The sequence below is a fragment of the Mandrillus leucophaeus genome, unplaced genomic scaffold (genome assembly GCF_000951045.1).
Source record: "Mandrillus leucophaeus isolate KB7577 unplaced genomic scaffold, Mleu.le_1.0 Scaffold203, whole genome shotgun sequence".
Lineage (NCBI taxonomy): Eukaryota > Metazoa > Chordata > Mammalia > Primates > Cercopithecidae > Mandrillus > Mandrillus leucophaeus.
Genome location: NW_012102066.1, coordinates 3170375 through 3188661, shown reverse-complemented (window position 1 = coordinate 3188661; position 18287 = coordinate 3170375). Strand labels below are relative to the sequence as shown.

The 18287-nt window shown below is 38.8% G+C and overlaps 1 protein-coding gene across 2 annotated transcripts in view; it reads right to left on the bottom strand.

Moving 5' to 3' along the window:
• Window positions 1-18287, bottom strand: part of TMTC1 (transmembrane and tetratricopeptide repeat containing 1) — a 710718-nt gene that overhangs the window by 127891 nt on the left and 564540 nt on the right. For both annotated transcript variants that reach the window (XM_011979572.1, XM_011979573.1), the window contains one exon: window positions 15862-16051. In XM_011979572.1, the coding sequence (XP_011834962.1) occupies window positions 15862-16051 (190 nt within the window). The remainder of the gene's footprint in view (window positions 1-15861; window positions 16052-18287) is intronic.

Below are 18287 nucleotides of genomic sequence, written 5' to 3'. Positions count from 1 at the left end.
TAAGCTGTGACAATTTCATGATGCTGGAACAACACAGGGCTCCTCATGTGCTGGCCTCCGTACTGAGTGTTTCATGTGGCTTGCCCTGGTCCAACCACAGTTGGTACAGGGAAGATCAGAGAGGGGCCTCACACAGCTGTGCAGTGGCAGAGTCTGGCCTCAGACTCAGGTCAGCACTAATCACTTCCCTCCACAACCTCCCTTTCTTCCAGCCTCGGGACTATCATTCTGGAATCTGGGCAACACAACTCAACATGAATGCAGGGGCCACCCCCAACACTGAGGGGACCGACTTCCACTTGAGGTTGGTAGTAAATTTGAAGTGAACTAAATGAATTATTGAATTTACTGTGAGACTACCAAATGAAATCAAATGACAATCACAAGTCTGATACAGTATGTATCACATATGGCAAAGCAATGACATAAAAGTATATGGGAAGGTCAGTACAATGGATATTTGGATATGTTCCAGTTTAAAATGAGGTACAGATCCAACTTCTCTATTTTCTAACACTGCATCAAATGAAGTGGTGAGCTCATTTTCAAACTCTCATCAGAAAGATGATATGAAGGAAAATCTCAGCTTTGGAGCATGGCCGATGGGCCCAAGTTGTCTAAAACTACTGAGATGGAAAACTGCGACCCACAGAGCAGAACATTATCAGCACAGGAAAAAGGTGGCAGGTGGAGAAGCCAGCTGAGAGCAGGAAGAAGAGGCTGCATCAACTGGGCTGGTCAAGTCTCAGACAGAACAGCATCTCATATGGTGGCTGGTGGTCGGGGTAAGAACGACCATGGCAAGGCATCATCAGGGTCCATTTATCGAATACTGTGGTGGTCTCAAAGCAGAACAAGCTGGATGGGTTGTAAATGGGCTAGAAAGATTGGACGTATAAGAGCATGAAGAGGATTTTCATGAATTTAGGTTACAAAAAGAATAGAGAATGTGCTGTTTGTAGAGAATGGGAACTGAAAAGAGGAATGTAGGCCTGAGGAAAAAAGAAAAATCCGTGTTGGCATAAAGCCATTGACTATTAAATGCAATCTTCATTCCCCAAGTTCAATTTTATTTTACCATTCAGTATATTAAAACATGATGCTTATTTTACTAGGTTTCATAACTGCTATTCTGGAATTTAGTGATCCTTGTGCCATAATACCATAACCTATTATTTGGCTGAGCTAAATGCAAATAATTTCCAGCAATCAGCAAGTGTGTTCAGTTCAATCATATGGATCTATGGTAGTACAATGTTGTACCCCAGGGATTGAAAAATGTATGTGACAATGATGAAACTGAATAGCTGTGAAAGACTGCATGGGCAGCAAAGCTCTAAATATTTACTACCTTGTCCTTTCTTTTAAAGAAGTTTGCCATTTCTTGGTCTATCCTATCGTATTGTGTTTATTCCCATAAGCTGCTCCAAGTCCCTTTTGGAATGAGGTGAGGATGCCAATAAGCAAATAATCACTTTCCAATAGTGGCTCCTGTTTTGACCTTACCTTCTTGTTGAGATGTGTGGGAATTTTATTTAAAGAGAGATCACAGGCTGACAGTCTCTGCTTATCAGCTCTGTGTGGTGTTGTGGTGAGTAGGTTGATGGGGGCTGTGACATGGACCAGCATGGAGGTAAATCCAGAGCGAGGCTGAGAATAGGCATGAAGGGAGATCCCTGAGATGACGAAGGCCCTCCCTGAGTGCGGAGCAGCATTAGCCCTACCCCACCCCCACCCTCCATTTCCACCAAGTTGTTGCGAGTAGTCACCTCTACCAGTCCAGCTGCAGATTTTTCCCCACATGGACATGAAAATTTGGCTTGTTTCCCAGGGCTCAGTGCTGCAGCCTGTGATTTGTGTTGGTTGCAAAACTACCACCCTACTAAAAATTTAAAAAACAGATAAAAACCAAAACCCTCAAACGTATACCTGTGAGGTGAGGGGAGGGGAGAGACAGGACTTCCACTGCCCAATGTTCATTCTCAAAAGACATCTCATGATTGAGGCGATTACTAAGAAAGTCAGGTATCAGTAGCCCCCTTCTTTTTCTCTCATGTTTTCCTTTTACAAGTATCCTACAAGATTACGAAAGGTATAAAAATACCTTAAAATCTCAAGACACTCTGTGAGAATGTAATAAAGAACCAATACCAAATAAATTACTCTTAAATATAATTTAATGGTGTTTCCTCTGTAATGCAGGGAAACCACATTAGAGAACATGGGAAATTGGGAACTATAAAGAATAGGACTGACTAATGGTATTAACTCCTCTAAATAATCCAAATTAGACTGGCTGCTTTCCTGATATATGTCACTTTTTATTGCAAGTCAACAGTCTGACATAAAGTCTGTAAGAGTCATAAAGAAAAACCCAAGTGCATTTTCAGCCATGGTTCTCCTGGGGCATACACACTCACTATTCATAGCAAATAATGGAATATTCAGCCTTTGTGGCTTAAATATCCTTTATCTCTTACCGTACATACATTCCCACAGAGTGATTACCCTCATCACGAAGGGTCAGAGCAAATTAGTTCACTTTAAAATTCATGGTTAAAAACAACTCGAGCCAATAAGAAATTTCTAGATTATTCTCTACATTATGTAATATAAGTTCAAATGACTTTCTAGAGAATGAATGGTGTGTGAATAGAAGGAGGAGACGAAGGAGAGGCACAGAATGAGATAAATTCTACTCTTAAATTCTCAAAGATGCCAACTGAGCTCTTCCGTGATAAATAATAAACTACTCCACAAGGTCTTAAATTTCGTATGCCCTGAAAACAGGACAAACTAGAAACAATCTCTAAATTCATTGTGTGGTTATTTCTAGAGAAAGGAACATTTAGATTCTGTATTCTGCCTCTCCCACTCAATTCTGGACAAGATCTTGTCAAAAGTAAAACATCTACTCTTTGAGTTGCTTACCCACAGAAACAGTTCAACTAGATACGGAAGTGGCCCAGAATAGTCTGAAGTATGTAATGGTGTCTAACATAACTTACTTCTAAAAAAGAAAGAATTCGTTTTTGTTTTCCATAATTATAAAAATGTAGAGGAACAGGTATTCAACAGAGGCCTATGAAAAGCAGGTTGTGGGGGTTGGTTTTGGCAGATGACACACCTGCTGTTTTACATGACTTAATTTGTCTTATATGACTTAATTTGTAGTTTTATAAAGTTAATTATTGAAATGCTAATAAAATGCAAATAAGTAAAATACAAATGTATTAGGAAAGAGTATGCTCCCACCTCCACCTATCAGGTGTCCTGCTTGATGATAAAATAGGAAGCAAGAAGAAGGTTTTTGGTAAATTGGAGAAGAAACAAAGATGATAAGCATATATATTGGCCAAAATGACGCAACAAAAGCTGGTTAATATTAGTAAAAGAGGATGGGCGCTGTGGCTCACACCTGTAATCCCAACACTTTGAGAGGCTGAGGCAGGTGGGTCACGAGGTCAGGAGTCTGAGACAAGCCTGGCCAACTTGGCGAAACCCTGTCTCTACTGAAAATACAAAAATTAACCAGGCGCATTGGCAGTTGCCTGTAATTCCATCTACTCGGGAGGCTGAGGCAGGAGAATTGCTTGAACCCAGGAGATGGAGGTTGCAGGGAGCCGAGATCGTGCCACTGCACTCTAGCCTGGGTGACAGAGCAAGACTCTGGCTCAAAAAATAAATAAATAAAATAAAATAAAATAAAAGCAAGATATGCATGTCTTACGAATCTCTAGTGACTCTAAGGCTGTTCTTTCCCTTCAGTCCCCACCTCCTATGCTCCACGGACACACACAAAAGCAGCTAAAGGACCTGAATTCTCTTTTTTATTTTTTTTTTGAGACGGAGTCTCTGTTGCCCTGGCTGGAGTGCAGTGACACAATCTCGGCTCACTGCAACTTCTACCTTCCAGGTTCAAGTGATTCTCGTGCCTCAGCCGTCTCAGCAGCTGGGATTACAGGCACCCACCGTCATGCCCAGCTACTTTTTATATTTTTAGTAAAGACAGGGTTTCACCATGTTGCCCAGGCTGGTCTCAAACTCCTGACCTCAGGTGATCCACCCGCCTTGGCCTCCCAAAGTGCTGGGATTACAAGCGTGAGCCACTGTGCCCGGCAAGGACCTGAATTCCTTCCTCTAGTCTTATTTCCTCCCCTGGCCTGGGCCCACCAAGAAGAAAACTAAACAAAACAGAGCGAGAAGCCAACTGGAAGAAGTATGGCAAAAGAAAGGACAGTAGGCGAAGGCTTAAAAAGATAGAAGTTTGATACTGTTTGGGTGCATGGTATCACACACCGTATCGCACACACTCACTCCTTAATCGCGCTGATATCAACTCATATGGCTGTACCCTGCCCACTTGGCTCCAGTCATCTCAGCCTCCTTACTGTCTATGACGGGTCCAGTACTTTCCTGCCTCAGGGCCTCAGCACTGGCTTTCCCTGCTCTTGGAATGCTCTTCCCCAAACAGCCACATGACTCACCCTTTCACTTCCTTTATGTCTCTGCTCCAATATCGCCTTATCTGTGCGGTGATGTGAGACCTCTTCACATCACCTAATATTTGACATATCAAGACATATTTTAAGTGTTTAAGTGTAAGCTCCATGCAGGTGGGACTTTCATTTTGTTCACTGTGCTAATCACAGCAACCAAAAGGCACTCAATCAATACTAAGACAAGGACAGAGGAAAAAGTAGTGATGCTACAAAGAACATATTCTCCTTTCAATATAAGCCAAGGTTGTTTTTTATGATTGAGAATCAATCAAAGGCGAAAATAAAAGAAAGATTTCCCATGACTCTCTGGACTCACTGCATACGCTTGTTCATCCGGTATTTTTTTCTTGGTAATATATAGCTTCACTATCTCATGATTTATGGATATAATCAGGGATTATAAAATAATTTCAGCTCGATACTTGCTGATTCAGTACACAACTCATTTGGAAATATTTCAGGTGGACAGACTTGTGCTTATTCTGCTGACATTATTATAAACATTTCATCTATTGTTTCTTTTTAACACAGAACAATGTCCATAAAGCATGACACCTATGTTCATAAAAGTTTAATCCTCCTGTTTACTGCCTCAGAGTCAAAGCCCTTACCATCATGTCCTTAGTAATTCATCATCGCACACACACAAAACAGGATTATTCCCACTTCGAGAGGTTACTAACTAGTTGGAGAACCTGACTCTAAGGCCTGATTCCTATCTCCCTTCTGGTGTGGAAGCAGATCAAGAAAAGTGAAACCAGGCCACAAAAACATGAGCAAAGCTCTGTCTCCAACCTCTGAAAGAAGAACATGTGGAGAGTGTAAGTGGACAAGAATTGTCAGAGGCTCTAGTTAATCGATTGCAAGAATTTTCAAGATGAAAGCCACCACAGAAGGGTTCAATCTTAACTATCCCCACAGCTGGAATGCTCTGCTAATTTTTAAGGATGCATTAAAGTGATTATGAAACAAACTCCCTGAAAGAAAAGGATTAACAGCCTTTCACAGAGGAAGTTTCCATTCATTCATCATGTTATCAATGACACTCTGGGGAGGGCCAAGACTTGCCTGTGTGCGAGGCCTACTGCCATCATGAGAGGTTATGTTTAACACACTTGACCGAAATGACAGTCTGTGGGGAATCCCCAGTCTCCTTAATTAGCTGGGAAAAAGTCAAGAAAAACCCTTTCCGATATACCCATTCAGGCTCCACTATATGTGCTCCTGCAGATCAGTTACAATACAGCAGGCACGCCAAACCATGAGCTAAGGTCAGATAATAATAAAACAAACCTCACACTCAACCCCAAATATTTCATGCAGCTGTTGACCATGGTGCTTTTCAAGTCTTTAGATACACGTCTTACAAGAAAAGATTTTCTAGACTAAAATCTGATTAAACGGAATTGCTAACTTTTTGCAGTTTTATTCATTTAGATAATAGATACTGAGAGGCAAATTTAGACAATAAATAAATAAAATTTAGGTAATAAATATTGACTGGGCAAGTTCCTAGTGATAGAAGTACGGCAGTGAACAAGACACAAAAAAATATTTGTCCTCATGGGGCTCATGCTCTGGTTGGCAGAAATAGGCATTAAGTAAAATAACCAAACTATATAGTATTTTAGAACTTGAAGTTTAAGTGAAGGGAGTTAAAAAGTAAAAGGAAGATAAAGAAAGGAGTAGAGAGTATATGACTACCTTTTAAATAGGATGGTTAAAGTAGGCCTTACTAACAAGGTGAAATTTGAGCTCAAGTTTATGTAACTAATTGGCATGCCAGAGTTTCTTGAGGATGGTTATTTACATGATCCTTGCTTTATAAAATTCATTTACAACAAGATGTATCAGATGGTTACTTTAAAATAAGGTGTTTGGGGGGAAAGAATACCTTCTTCAAAAAATGATGCAGAGAAAACTGGATAAGCACATGCAAAAGAATGAAGTTGGATCCCTACTTCACTGCACACCCAAAGATGAACTCAAAATGAATCAATGACCTAAATATAAAAGCTAACACCACAAAACTCTTAGAAGAAAACAGTCGTAAATCTTGATGACCTTGAATTTGGCCATGCATTTTTAGATTTGACAGTAAAAGCATGATAGAAAAAGAAAAGCATTGCTAAACTGGATTTCACAAAACTTAAAAACTTTTGGTCAGGCATGGTGGCTCATGCCTGTAATCCCAGCACTTTGGGAGGCCATGGCAGGTGGGTCACCTGAGGTCTGGAGTTCAAGACCAGCTTGGCCAACATAGCAAAACCCTGTCTCTACTAAAAATATAAAAAATGAGCTGAGCGTGGTGGCAGGTGCCTGTAATCCCAGCTACTCAGGAGGCTGAGGCAGAAGAATTGCTTGAACCTGAGAGGCAGACATTGCAGTGAACTGAGATCGTGCCATTGCACTCCAGTCTAGGCAACAAGAGTGAAACTCCATCTCAAAAAAAAAAAAAAAATTAAAAACTTTTGTGCATCAAAGGACATTATCAACAATGTAAAAGGCCAAGCTATGGAATGATAGACAGTATTTGCAAATCAAATATCTTTTAGGGATTTAATATCCTGAATATATAAATAACTCTTACAACTCAACAACAAAAAGACAACCCAATTAAAAAGTGGGCAAAGGACCTAAATAGACATTTCTCCAGAGAAGATATAATGAGGATGACCAATAAACATGTGAAAGGATGCTCAACTTCATTGATCATTAAGGAAATGCAAATCACAACAACAATAAGTTACCTCTTCAGACTCAGTAGGATAGCTTTAATTAAAATAACAAAAGATAAATAACAAGTGTTGGTTGGGATGCAGAGAAATATGAGCTCTTGTACATTGCTGGAGGGAATGCAACACGGTGCAGCCACTATGGAAGTTTGTCATTTCTTCAAAAAGTTAAAAGTTGAATTACTTTATGACTCAGTAATTCCACTCCTAGTTATATGCTGTAGAGAAATGAAAATATATATCCACAAAGAAACTTGTACGCAAATATGTACAGTAGTGTTATTTTTAGTAGTCCAAAAAGAAAAAAAAAACATTGAAAGTAGGAAAACATTGAATGTCCATCTATGAATAAATGGATAAGCAAATTGTGGTATATGCTAAAGGTATTAAATATTCTGGTACATTTACTTAAATTACTTGAATATAAGTTAATAACATTTGAAAAACAGCAGATGCAAAAAGATCACTTTAATCTTCTTGTTATTTCTTAAAGCAGAAAATACGATTCTCATGTGAAAGATGCCCTCCCCATACCAAAAAGACGCAGCTTCCTTATCCTCAAAGATGAGAAATATAACCAGAGAGAATCATGTACAGACCTTGTTAAAGTAACTCTTATCTTCTAAGCTTCCCCACATAATTTAGTTATACCTTCACTATTTACTATTCTTTGTCCAATCCAATTTATAAGTAACAGACTTCAACTGCTTCTTTGACTCTTTAATTCTTTATGAGGGCACCTGTGACATGTAAAACTTGTATTAAATAAATGTGTATGTTTTTGCCCATTTATCTTATGTCAATTTAATTATTGAACATACGCGGGACCCTAAGTGGATGGAGGTGGAGTTTTTCTGCCCCTATATTACATACAATGGAATATGACTCAGCCATGAGAAGGAACAGCGTGCTACAACTTCAGTGAATGTCAAGAATATGGTGCTAAGTGAAAGAAGCCAGACATAGAAGATCACATGTTTTATTACTCCTGTAAACAAAAAATAAAATTGTAAGGCCTTCAGCCATCTGAACGGACCCCTCCTCTTGCTCAAGGGGTTTCCAGAGTTACCTGAAAATCTAGTTCAGGCCATGATGAAAGAGCGGGTTGGACATACCTCATTATACCCCACCAGCACTAACATCAACATAGACTTCATAAGAAACATTTACAGTCTATTCTCTCTAAAGCCTGCTACTTGGAGGCTTCATCTGCATGGTAAAAACAAGGTCTCTACAACCCTCTATTGTAACCCAGGCATTCCTTTCTTTTTACATTTTATTATTATTATTATTATTATTATTTTGAGACAGACTTCGCTCTGTCACCCAGGCTGGAGTGCAATGGTGTGATCTCGGCTCACTGCAACCTCCACCTCCTGGGTTCAAGAGATTCTTCCACCTTAGCCTGACAAGTAGCTAGAACTACAGGCGCATACCACCATGCCCAGCTAATTTTTGTTTTTTTAGTAGAGATGGGGTTTCGCCATGTTGGCCAGGCTGGTCTTGAACTCCTGGCCTCAAGTTTTCTGCTCGCCTCGGCCTCCCAAAGTGCTGGGGTTACAGGCATCAGGGACCGTGCCTGGCCTCAGGCATTCCTTTCTATTGATAATAACTCTTTCAACAAATTGCCAATCAGAAAATTTTTAAAGCTACCTATGACCTGGATGTGCCTCCACCCTTCAAGTTGTTCTGCCCTTCCATATCGAGCCAATGTATGTTTTACACGTATGATTGATGTCTCAGGTCTCCCTAAAATGTACAAAAGCGAGCTGTACCCCTACCACATAGGGCACTTGTAGTCAGGACCTCCTGAGGCTGTGCCACAGGTGTGTCCTTCACCTTGGCAAAATAAACTTTCTAAATTGGCTGAGGCCAGTCTTGGACATTTGGGGTTCACCCTCCTTTTATATTCTATACCCAGAATAGGCAAATTAATAGAGACAGAAAGCAAATTAAAGGTTATCAGGGGATGGAGGAGGAGAAAGCTGAGAGTGATTACTTAATAAGTATGCGGTTGTTTTATGGGGTAATGAAAAAGCTTTGAAACTAGAAAGTACTGGCAGTTGTATAACACTGTAAATACACTAAATGCCACTAAATTGTACTCTTTAAAATAGTTAATTGTATGTTATATAACTTTCACTTTAATTTTTAAAAGGTGTTTTAATCATGCAAATTTTTTTCATTCAATTTTCAGGACTGTCCTTATGTTTTATGTTTAAATTTCAGTTCTGTATTCATTCCAGACTTTTACCTATTTGCAATATTTCATCATTTTTTATACTTTATTGAGGTAAAGTTACCATACAACAAATTCACCCATTTTAAGTATATATTTTGGTGAGATTCACTACCACAGTCATATTTTAAAAAGCATAAAACACCTCAAAATGTTATTTCAAGTTATAGTCAACCTCCAACCCCACATGTGTTCTGTCATTACGTCTTTTTTAGAATTTCACATGAATGGAATCATATAGGATATTTAGTTTGTTTTTATGCTGCTATGAAGAAATACCCAAGACTAGGTAATTTATAAAGAAAACAGGTTTAATTGACTCTCAGTTCTGCATGGCTGGGGAGGTCTCAGGAAATTTATAATCATAGTGGAAGGTGAAGAGGAAGCAGGGACCTTGGGCAGCAGGAGACAGAATGAGTGCTGAGCAAAGGGAGAAAAACCCCTTATAAAACCAAAAGATCTCATGAGAACTCTCTCACTATCACAAGAACAGCATGTGGGTAACTGCCCCTATGAGTCAATTATCTCTCACAGGGTCTTTCCCATGACATGTGGGGATTATGGGGACTATAATGCAAGATGAGATTTGGGTGGGGACACAGCCAAACCATATCATATAGCATACACTCTTATATGTCTGGTTTCTTTCACTTAGCACCATGTTCATTCATGTCCGTCCACATTGTTTTATGTATTCGTAGTTTGTTCCTTAAAATTTCTGAATAATTGATGACACTGAGTTTGTCCAATTGCATGTTAGGTCATTGGATTTTTCCCAATTTGTCTGATTATAAATAAAGCTGTATGAATATTCACGGACAAGATATTCATGTGGACATGTTTTCATTTCTTTTCAGTAGGTGGAAATGGATAGAGCTGTTTAATTTTATGTTTAACTTTTTAAGAAACTTCCAAATTTTTCCAAAGTGTCTGTATCATTTTTTATTCCCATCAGTAATGTATGAGGATTCCAGTTGCTCCACATTGCCCAATACTCAGTGTTGGGAATCTTTTCAATGATAGTCATTATAGTGAGAGTATAATGGTATCTCTTTGTGGATTTAATTTGAAGTTCCCTAATGACTAATGATGCTGAGCATCTTTTCATGTATTTGTTAAAAAATTTTGCATATCTTCTTCTGTGAAGTGTCCACTTGAATCTTTTCTCCATTTTAGTTTTTGTCTCCTTATTATTGCGTTTTAAGAGCACTTTAAATATTCCAGATACAAGGCCTTTGTAGATTTATGCTTTACAAATATTTTCTCCCAATTTGTGGCTTGCCTCTTCATTTAATTCACATTATCTTTTGATGAAAAGAATATTTAATTTTGAAGATGTCCAATTTATCAACTTTTTCTTTTACAGTTTTCACATTAAATGTTCTAAGAAATATTTGCTTAAGTCAAATTCACAAAGATTTTCTCCTTTTCTTTTAGAAATTATGGTGTAATTTACTTTTTTGTTTAGGGCTATGATCCACTTAGAATTAATTTCTGTATACTGTATAATGTAAGGATTAAGATTCATATTTTTTCCTTACAGATATTCAGTTACATTTTTAAAAGACCATTGTTTCTCCATTGAATTACTTTGATAACTATGTCAAAAATCAGTTGATCCCATTAGTGTGGATTTAGCCCTGAATTCTCAATTCTATTCCACTTCCTATTGACATTTAAAAAAAAAAATGAGTTTGGTCACACACTCCTGTTTCTTCGCATATCTAGTAATCTTTGGTTAAACTGGGTGTTGCATGTCATACATTGTAGGGACCCTAGATTCTATTTTGTTCTTCTGAAATTGTTGGTTTTCCTGTTTGAATACATTTGATGAGCTTCCATAGACTCAAACTGGAAAATCTGTTTCTCTGCAGAATGCTGAAATTATTACTCAGTTCTTTTCTTCTTTTGCCTGGATTTCTGGGGATCTCTCTTGTGCCAACATGGCTTTGTGATCAGTCAACGATTTGGGCAGAGGTTATACATGGATAACTCACGCCAGTGAATTTCCCAATCTCTGCTGCTCAATTTGTGTGTGTGCTGAAGAATGCATACAAACTTGCAGCAAATAAGTCTCCCAGAGCTTTTAATTTTGCTTGTGCATATGTCATTTAACAGCCATGAATGCATGGAGAGTATATTACCTCTGCTCTTCTATATTTCTCTTGCTTCCAAAACTTTCCCTTAAATTTTTGCTGCTCTGTTTCTTTCCCAAACCAAATTTTCCCAAAATTGTAAAACTTTCCAAAGTCTACCAGCCAATTCCAACCAGTAAACTTATGGATTTTTAATGCTAGATCTGACAGGATGGAGAGAACTTACCTTCAGGTAAAAGGATCCTATCCAATGGAGTAGCAGTTTTTCATAAGTAAACATTTTCAAGTTTTTTGCTGAAATGATTTGTCTGTGTCACCACCCAAATCTCATCTTGAATTGTAGTTCCCATAATTCCCACATGTTGTGCGGACCAGGTGGAGATAATTAAATCATGGGGGCAGTTTCCCCCATTCTGCTCTTTGTGATAGTGAGGTAGTTCTCACTAGATATGATGGTTTTATAAGGGACTTTCCCCTTCACTGGGCACTCATTATTCTCTCTCCTGCCGCCTTGTGAAGAAGGACATGTTTGCTTCCCCTTCTACCCTGATTGTAAGTTTCCTAAGACCTCCCCAGCCCTGCATAACTGTGAGCTAACTAAACCTCTTTCCTTTATAAATTATTCAGTCTCAGGTATGTCCTTATAGCAGCATGAGAATAAACTAGAATATTTGCCTTTGGTCTTTGGTCATTTTTGAAATAGTTGTATTTAATAATTTTGTAGTTTTATACTTTTGGGGGAGGTAGTGGGAGAAATGACCCAACTACCTCTGGCATTCATTTATGAAAGTAGAGTCTTAACCACATTTTAAGCATTTATAAATAGGTTATTTACCACAATTTCATTTATCATTATATTAAATCAAATAAATTACTTTGAAAATTAGTCAACCACAGCAGTAACTTCTCATTTACAAACATCAAGCTTCAGATCAATACAGGGTTAGTAGAAATAGTAAAAAAATCTATAAGGTGGCCATGGTATATTATTACCAGCTACAAAACATTTAAATACACAAAGAGAGGAGATTCAATTTACATCCAGACCACCTGCACAAAAAAGAACATTATGGGCATAGAATATCTGTCTTCAAATGCAGAGTTCATTCTATTTTCGAAAAAATTACCTTAAAGGCTGCTAAGCAGTGCAGGCTCAATAAGGCCATCACAACTGCCAGAAGGATGGTGGCTAAGTTCCGCATGTCCCATATGGTCTCCACCAAAGGAATACTGCCGACCTGCCAGTCATAGCACAGGGTCACAGGTGCAAGCAGAAGCCACACGTTGAACGCCAAGAGGTAGGAATAGGTGAGGAATCTATAAAGAGAAGAAGAATCACTGAAACACTGCTCAAGAACCATGACATTCTGTAAGCATTCAGTCACCATATTTTTATTAAATAGCATTTCTACCCAGTCAATGTTATCTTGGAGGAGAAGACAAGGGAAGATGGAAAGCCATTCACTCATTTATTTATTAAATTGATAGATTTGGGATATATCTAATAGGTTCTAGCCACTCTGAGGTGCTGACCTTTTAATGGTGAACAAATACAGATACAGTTTCCATGACATGTATTTTTAAATCATCATACAAATAAATATATTACAACCAGAAATAAATGCTATGAAGGAAATGTCTGACAAAAGCACATGACAGAAATGTCACTCTGTTTCAGACATGATTCCTTGGATAAGAGACATTTGAACCGTCCCTTCTTAATAGCGCCCAGAATCCTGCAGTAGATTTGAAAATATTTCATCATTTTTATAATACACTGATCTATATTGAGTTATTTCAAAAAATCAAAATATTTGTGGTATGGAGCTAATATCTCTTACTCACACACTGAGGGGCCAGGACTTGGTAGGAGGGAAACTGCAGGTGTCCTTGATGACAAGGACAGCCAGGTGGACAGAGGGACAATGGACGGAGGAGGTGTTATGCCTGTTTCCTGGCTGCAACTAGGCACTAAGGTAAAGTGGAAGGCATTCTAGTTGTTCCCCTCATTTTGGGGGTAGAGAAAATTGAATTTATTTAAATTCATTCATTCAATACATTCATTAAGCAGTGTTCTAGACCCTTGAGAACTGCACATAGCAACTTCGTTGAATCTAGGAGACGATCAAACTCTAGCATTGCCTCAGCATAAGGCTGTGTCCCTGGGATGACCCCAGCCCCTCATTAAAATGCTTACCTGAGAAATGCTGTCAGGAGAATTTATTCTTTGCTCTAGTCAACACCTAACAACAGGCCCCCAACATCCTTTTCTTACAGCATTTACAAAAATGTGCTTACGACTGTGGATACTTATCTCTTACAACACAGAAGCATCTCCGTCAAGGACCCAAGAGCCATTCCTATGAAATGTAATCATCAGGAAGGACAGGCCTCTGTCTCCCCATCTCTGGGAGCACAGAATTTTAACTTTGGTAACTGTCAGCCAGCGGACACAGCTGGCCTCATCGCATCTACAGGGATCAACGCTCTATAAGTCTTCACCTCTCTGACTCTACTGAGCACCACACTCCACCCACTCCCTCACCCTCCCTTTGAAAGGCCCAGTCACCTCTGCACAAATCAGAATGAAGCTCTGCTCCCTCCCCTACTGTCAGTAGTGATGGAGTGAAATCTGTGTTCACCACTTCAGCTCATATCTGACTGTGTTTGTCAACTTACTTGGAATTAAACAGAAGAATTAGATGAATTCCTTGTCCTCAAGGAATGTATAATCCAATAGTGAAAATAGGACACACTGAATTAAAGAAGGACATGTTTGCTTCCCCTTCTACCCTGATTGTAAGTTTCCTAAGACCTCCCCAGCCCTGCATAACTGTGAGCTAACTAAACCTCTTTCCTTTATAAATTATTCAGTCTCAGGTATGTCCTTATAGCAGCATGAGAATGAACTAGAATATTTGCCTTTGGTCTTTGGTCATTTTTGAAATAGTTGTATTTAATAATTTTGTAGTTTTATACTTTTGGGGGAGGTAGTGGGAGAAATGACCCAACTACCTCTGGCATTCATTTATGAAAGTAGAGTCTTAACCACATTTTAAGCATTTATAAATAGGTTATTTACCACAATTTCATTTATCATTATATTAAATCAAATAAATTACTTTGAAAATTAGTCAACCACAGCAGTAACTTCTCATTTACAAACATCAAGCTTCAGATCAATACAGGGTTAGTAGAAATAGTAAAAAAATCTATAAGGTGGCCATGGTATATTATTACCAGCTACAAAACATTTAAATACACAAAGAGAGGAGATTCAATTTACATCCAGACCACATTGTAAAACTTTCCAAAGTCTACCAGCCAATTCCAACCAGTAAACTTATGGATTTTTAATGCTAGATCTGACAGGATGGAGAGAACTTACCTTCAGGTAAAAGGATCCTATCCAATGGAGTAGCAGTTTTTCATAAGTAAACATTTTCAAGTTTTTTGCTGAAATGATTTGTCTGTGTCACCACCCAAATCTCATCTTGAATTGTAGTTCCCATAATTCCCACATGTTGTGCGGACCAGGTGGAGATAATTAAATCATGGGGGCAGTTTCCCCCATTCTGCTCTTTGTGATAGTGAGGTAGTTCTCACTAGATATGATGGTTTTATAAGGGACTTTCCCCTTCACTGGGCACTCATTATTCTCTCTCCTGCCGCCTTGTGAAGAAGGACATGTTTGCTTCCCCTTCTACCCTGATTGTAAGTTTCCTAAGACCTCCCCAGCCCTGCATAACTGTGAGCTAACTAAACCTCTTTCCTTTATAAATTATTCAGTCTCAGGTATGTCCTTATAGCAGCATGAGAATAAACTAGAATATTTGCCTTTGGTCTTTGGTCATTTTTGAAATAGTTGTATTTAATAATTTTGTAGTTTTATACTTTTGGGGGAGGTAGTGGGAGAAATGACCCAACTACCTCTGGCATTCATTTATGAAAGTAGAGTCTTAACCACATTTTAAGCATTTATAAATAGGTTATTTACCACAATTTCATTTATCATTATATTAAATCAAATAAATTACTTTGAAAATTAGTCAACCACAGCAGTAACTTCTCATTTACAAACATCAAGCTTCAGATCAATACAGGGTTAGTAGAAATAGTAAAAAAATCTATAAGGTGGCCATGGTATATTATTACCAGCTACAAAACATTTAAATACACAAAGAGAGGAGATTCAATTTACATCCAGACCACCTGCACAAAAAAGAACATTATGGGCATAGAATATCTGTCTTCAAATGCAGAGTTCATTCTATTTTCGAAAAAATTACCTTAAAGGCTGCTAAGCAGTGCAGGCTCAATAAGGCCATCACAACTGCCAGAAGGATGGTGGCTAAGTTCCGCATGTCCCATATGGTCTCCACCAAAGGAATACTGCCGACCTGCCAGTCATAGCACAGGGTCACAGGTGCAAGCAGAAGCCACACGTTGAACGCCAAGAGGTAGGAATAGGTGAGGAATCTATAAAGAGAAGAAGAATCACTGAAACACTGCTCAAGAACCATGACATTCTGTAAGCATTCAGTCACCATATTTTTATTAAATAGCATTTCTACCCAGTCAATGTTATCTTGGAGGAGAAGACAAGGGAAGATGGAAAGCCATTCACTCATTTATTTATTAAATTGATAGATTTGGGATATATCTAATAGGTTCTAGCCACTCTGAGGTGCTGACCTTTTAATGGTGAACAAATACAGATACAGTTTCCATGACATGTATTTTTAAATCATCATACAAATAAATATATTACAACCAGAAATAAATGCTATGAAGGAAATGTCTGACAAAAGCACATGACAGAAATGTCACTCTGTTTCAGACATGATTCCTTGGATAAGAGACATTTGAACCGTCCCTTCTTAATAGCGCCCAGAATCCTGCAGTAGATTTGAAAATATTTCATCATTTTTATAATACACTGATCTATATTGAGTTATTTCAAAAAATCAAAATATTTGTGGTATGGAGCTAATATCTCTTACTCACACACTGAGGGGCCAGGACTTGGTAGGAGGGAAACTGCAGGTGTCCTTGATGACAAGGACAGCCAGGTGGACAGAGGGACAATGGACGGAGGAGGTGTTATGCCTGTTTCCTGGCTGCAACTAGGCACTAAGGTAAAGTGGAAGGCATTCTAGTTGTTCCCCTCATTTTGGGGGTAGAGAAAATTGAATTTATTTAAATTCATTCATTCAATACATTCATTAAGCAGTGTTCTAGACCCTTGAGAACTGCACATAGCAACTTCGTTGAATCTAGGAGACGATCAAACTCTAGCATTGCCTCAGCATAAGGCTGTGTCCCTGGGATGACCCCAGCCCCTCATTAAAATGCTTACCTGAGAAATGCTGTCAGGAGAATTTATTCTTTGCTCTAGTCAACACCTAACAACAGGCCCCCAACATCCTTTTCTTACAGCATTTACAAAAATGTGCTTACGACTGTGGATACTTATCTCTTACAACACAGAAGCATCTCCGTCAAGGACCCAAGAGCCATTCCTATGAAATGTAATCATCAGGAAGGACAGGCCTCTGTCTCCCCATCTCTGGGAGCACAGAATTTTAACTTTGGTAACTGTCAGCCAGCGGACACAGCTGGCCTCATCGCATCTACAGGGATCAACGCTCTATAAGTCTTCACCTCTCTGACTCTACTGAGCACCACACTCCACCCACTCCCTCACCCTCCCTTTGAAAGGCCCAGTCACCTCTGCACAAATCAGAATGAAGCTCTGCTCCTTCCCCTACTGTCAGTAGTGATGGAGTGAAATCTGTGTTCACCACTTCAGCTCATATCTGACTGTGTTTGTCAACTTACTTGGAATTAAACAGAAGAATTAGATGAATTCCTTGTCCTCAAGGAATGTATAATCCAATAGTGAAAATAGGACACACTGAATTAAACAGGCAGAAGGAAACAGATGAACACCATAAGAGTACAGAGTGTGAAGAGAGGTTCTCCCTCATTTGTCAGGCTTTTTTAGAGGGAATCTTGGATTGGCGAAGACATTAGATGAGATAATTTCCAAGTTACTTTCTAGTGCGAAGCATCAGTTGACCCTGAATTCCTGTCAACAAATAGCTACTGGTTTAAAACACCTCAGTTCTCTCCTCCCCTCCCCTCTTATTGTTTGAAGGTCAGTGGTGGAAAGGAAAATCATCCACAGCCATCAGGCTGCAGAGCAGGAGGCAGATTATTTACTGCTCAGACTCTCAAACCCCAACAAAGACATGGGTTGAAAGAGGCACGGCTATTTCAATCACGCTCAACCCTTTCCCCTCTGTTAATTTTTAACTAAAAGGTAATATACAAATAGAATAGTATACACTGAAAGTTTGATAAAGTTCAGGCTTTGCTATTTAACAGCAACAAAAAAAAATGACCAAAAAAAAAAAAAAATGCTGTTTATCTTTTAGGCTTGGACCTGCGAAATTGTTGCCTGAGAATGCCATCTCCACAGAAAAGTGATTGAATCATTTTGGGCTTCTTTTTTCACAGAGCTTTCAGGCTGATGTCATCTACTTTTCAGGCCACTAAAGGTTCTCTATGACTTAGCTTTTAGGTAAGTAGTAAACCATCAAACTTAGAAGAAAAAGTTGGGTAGCTCTGCCTCTCAGTCACATCCCAGCTCTTAAAATGACTTTAAAACTATTATCCCCTTTTTGAGGAAATAATAGATCTAGGCATGATC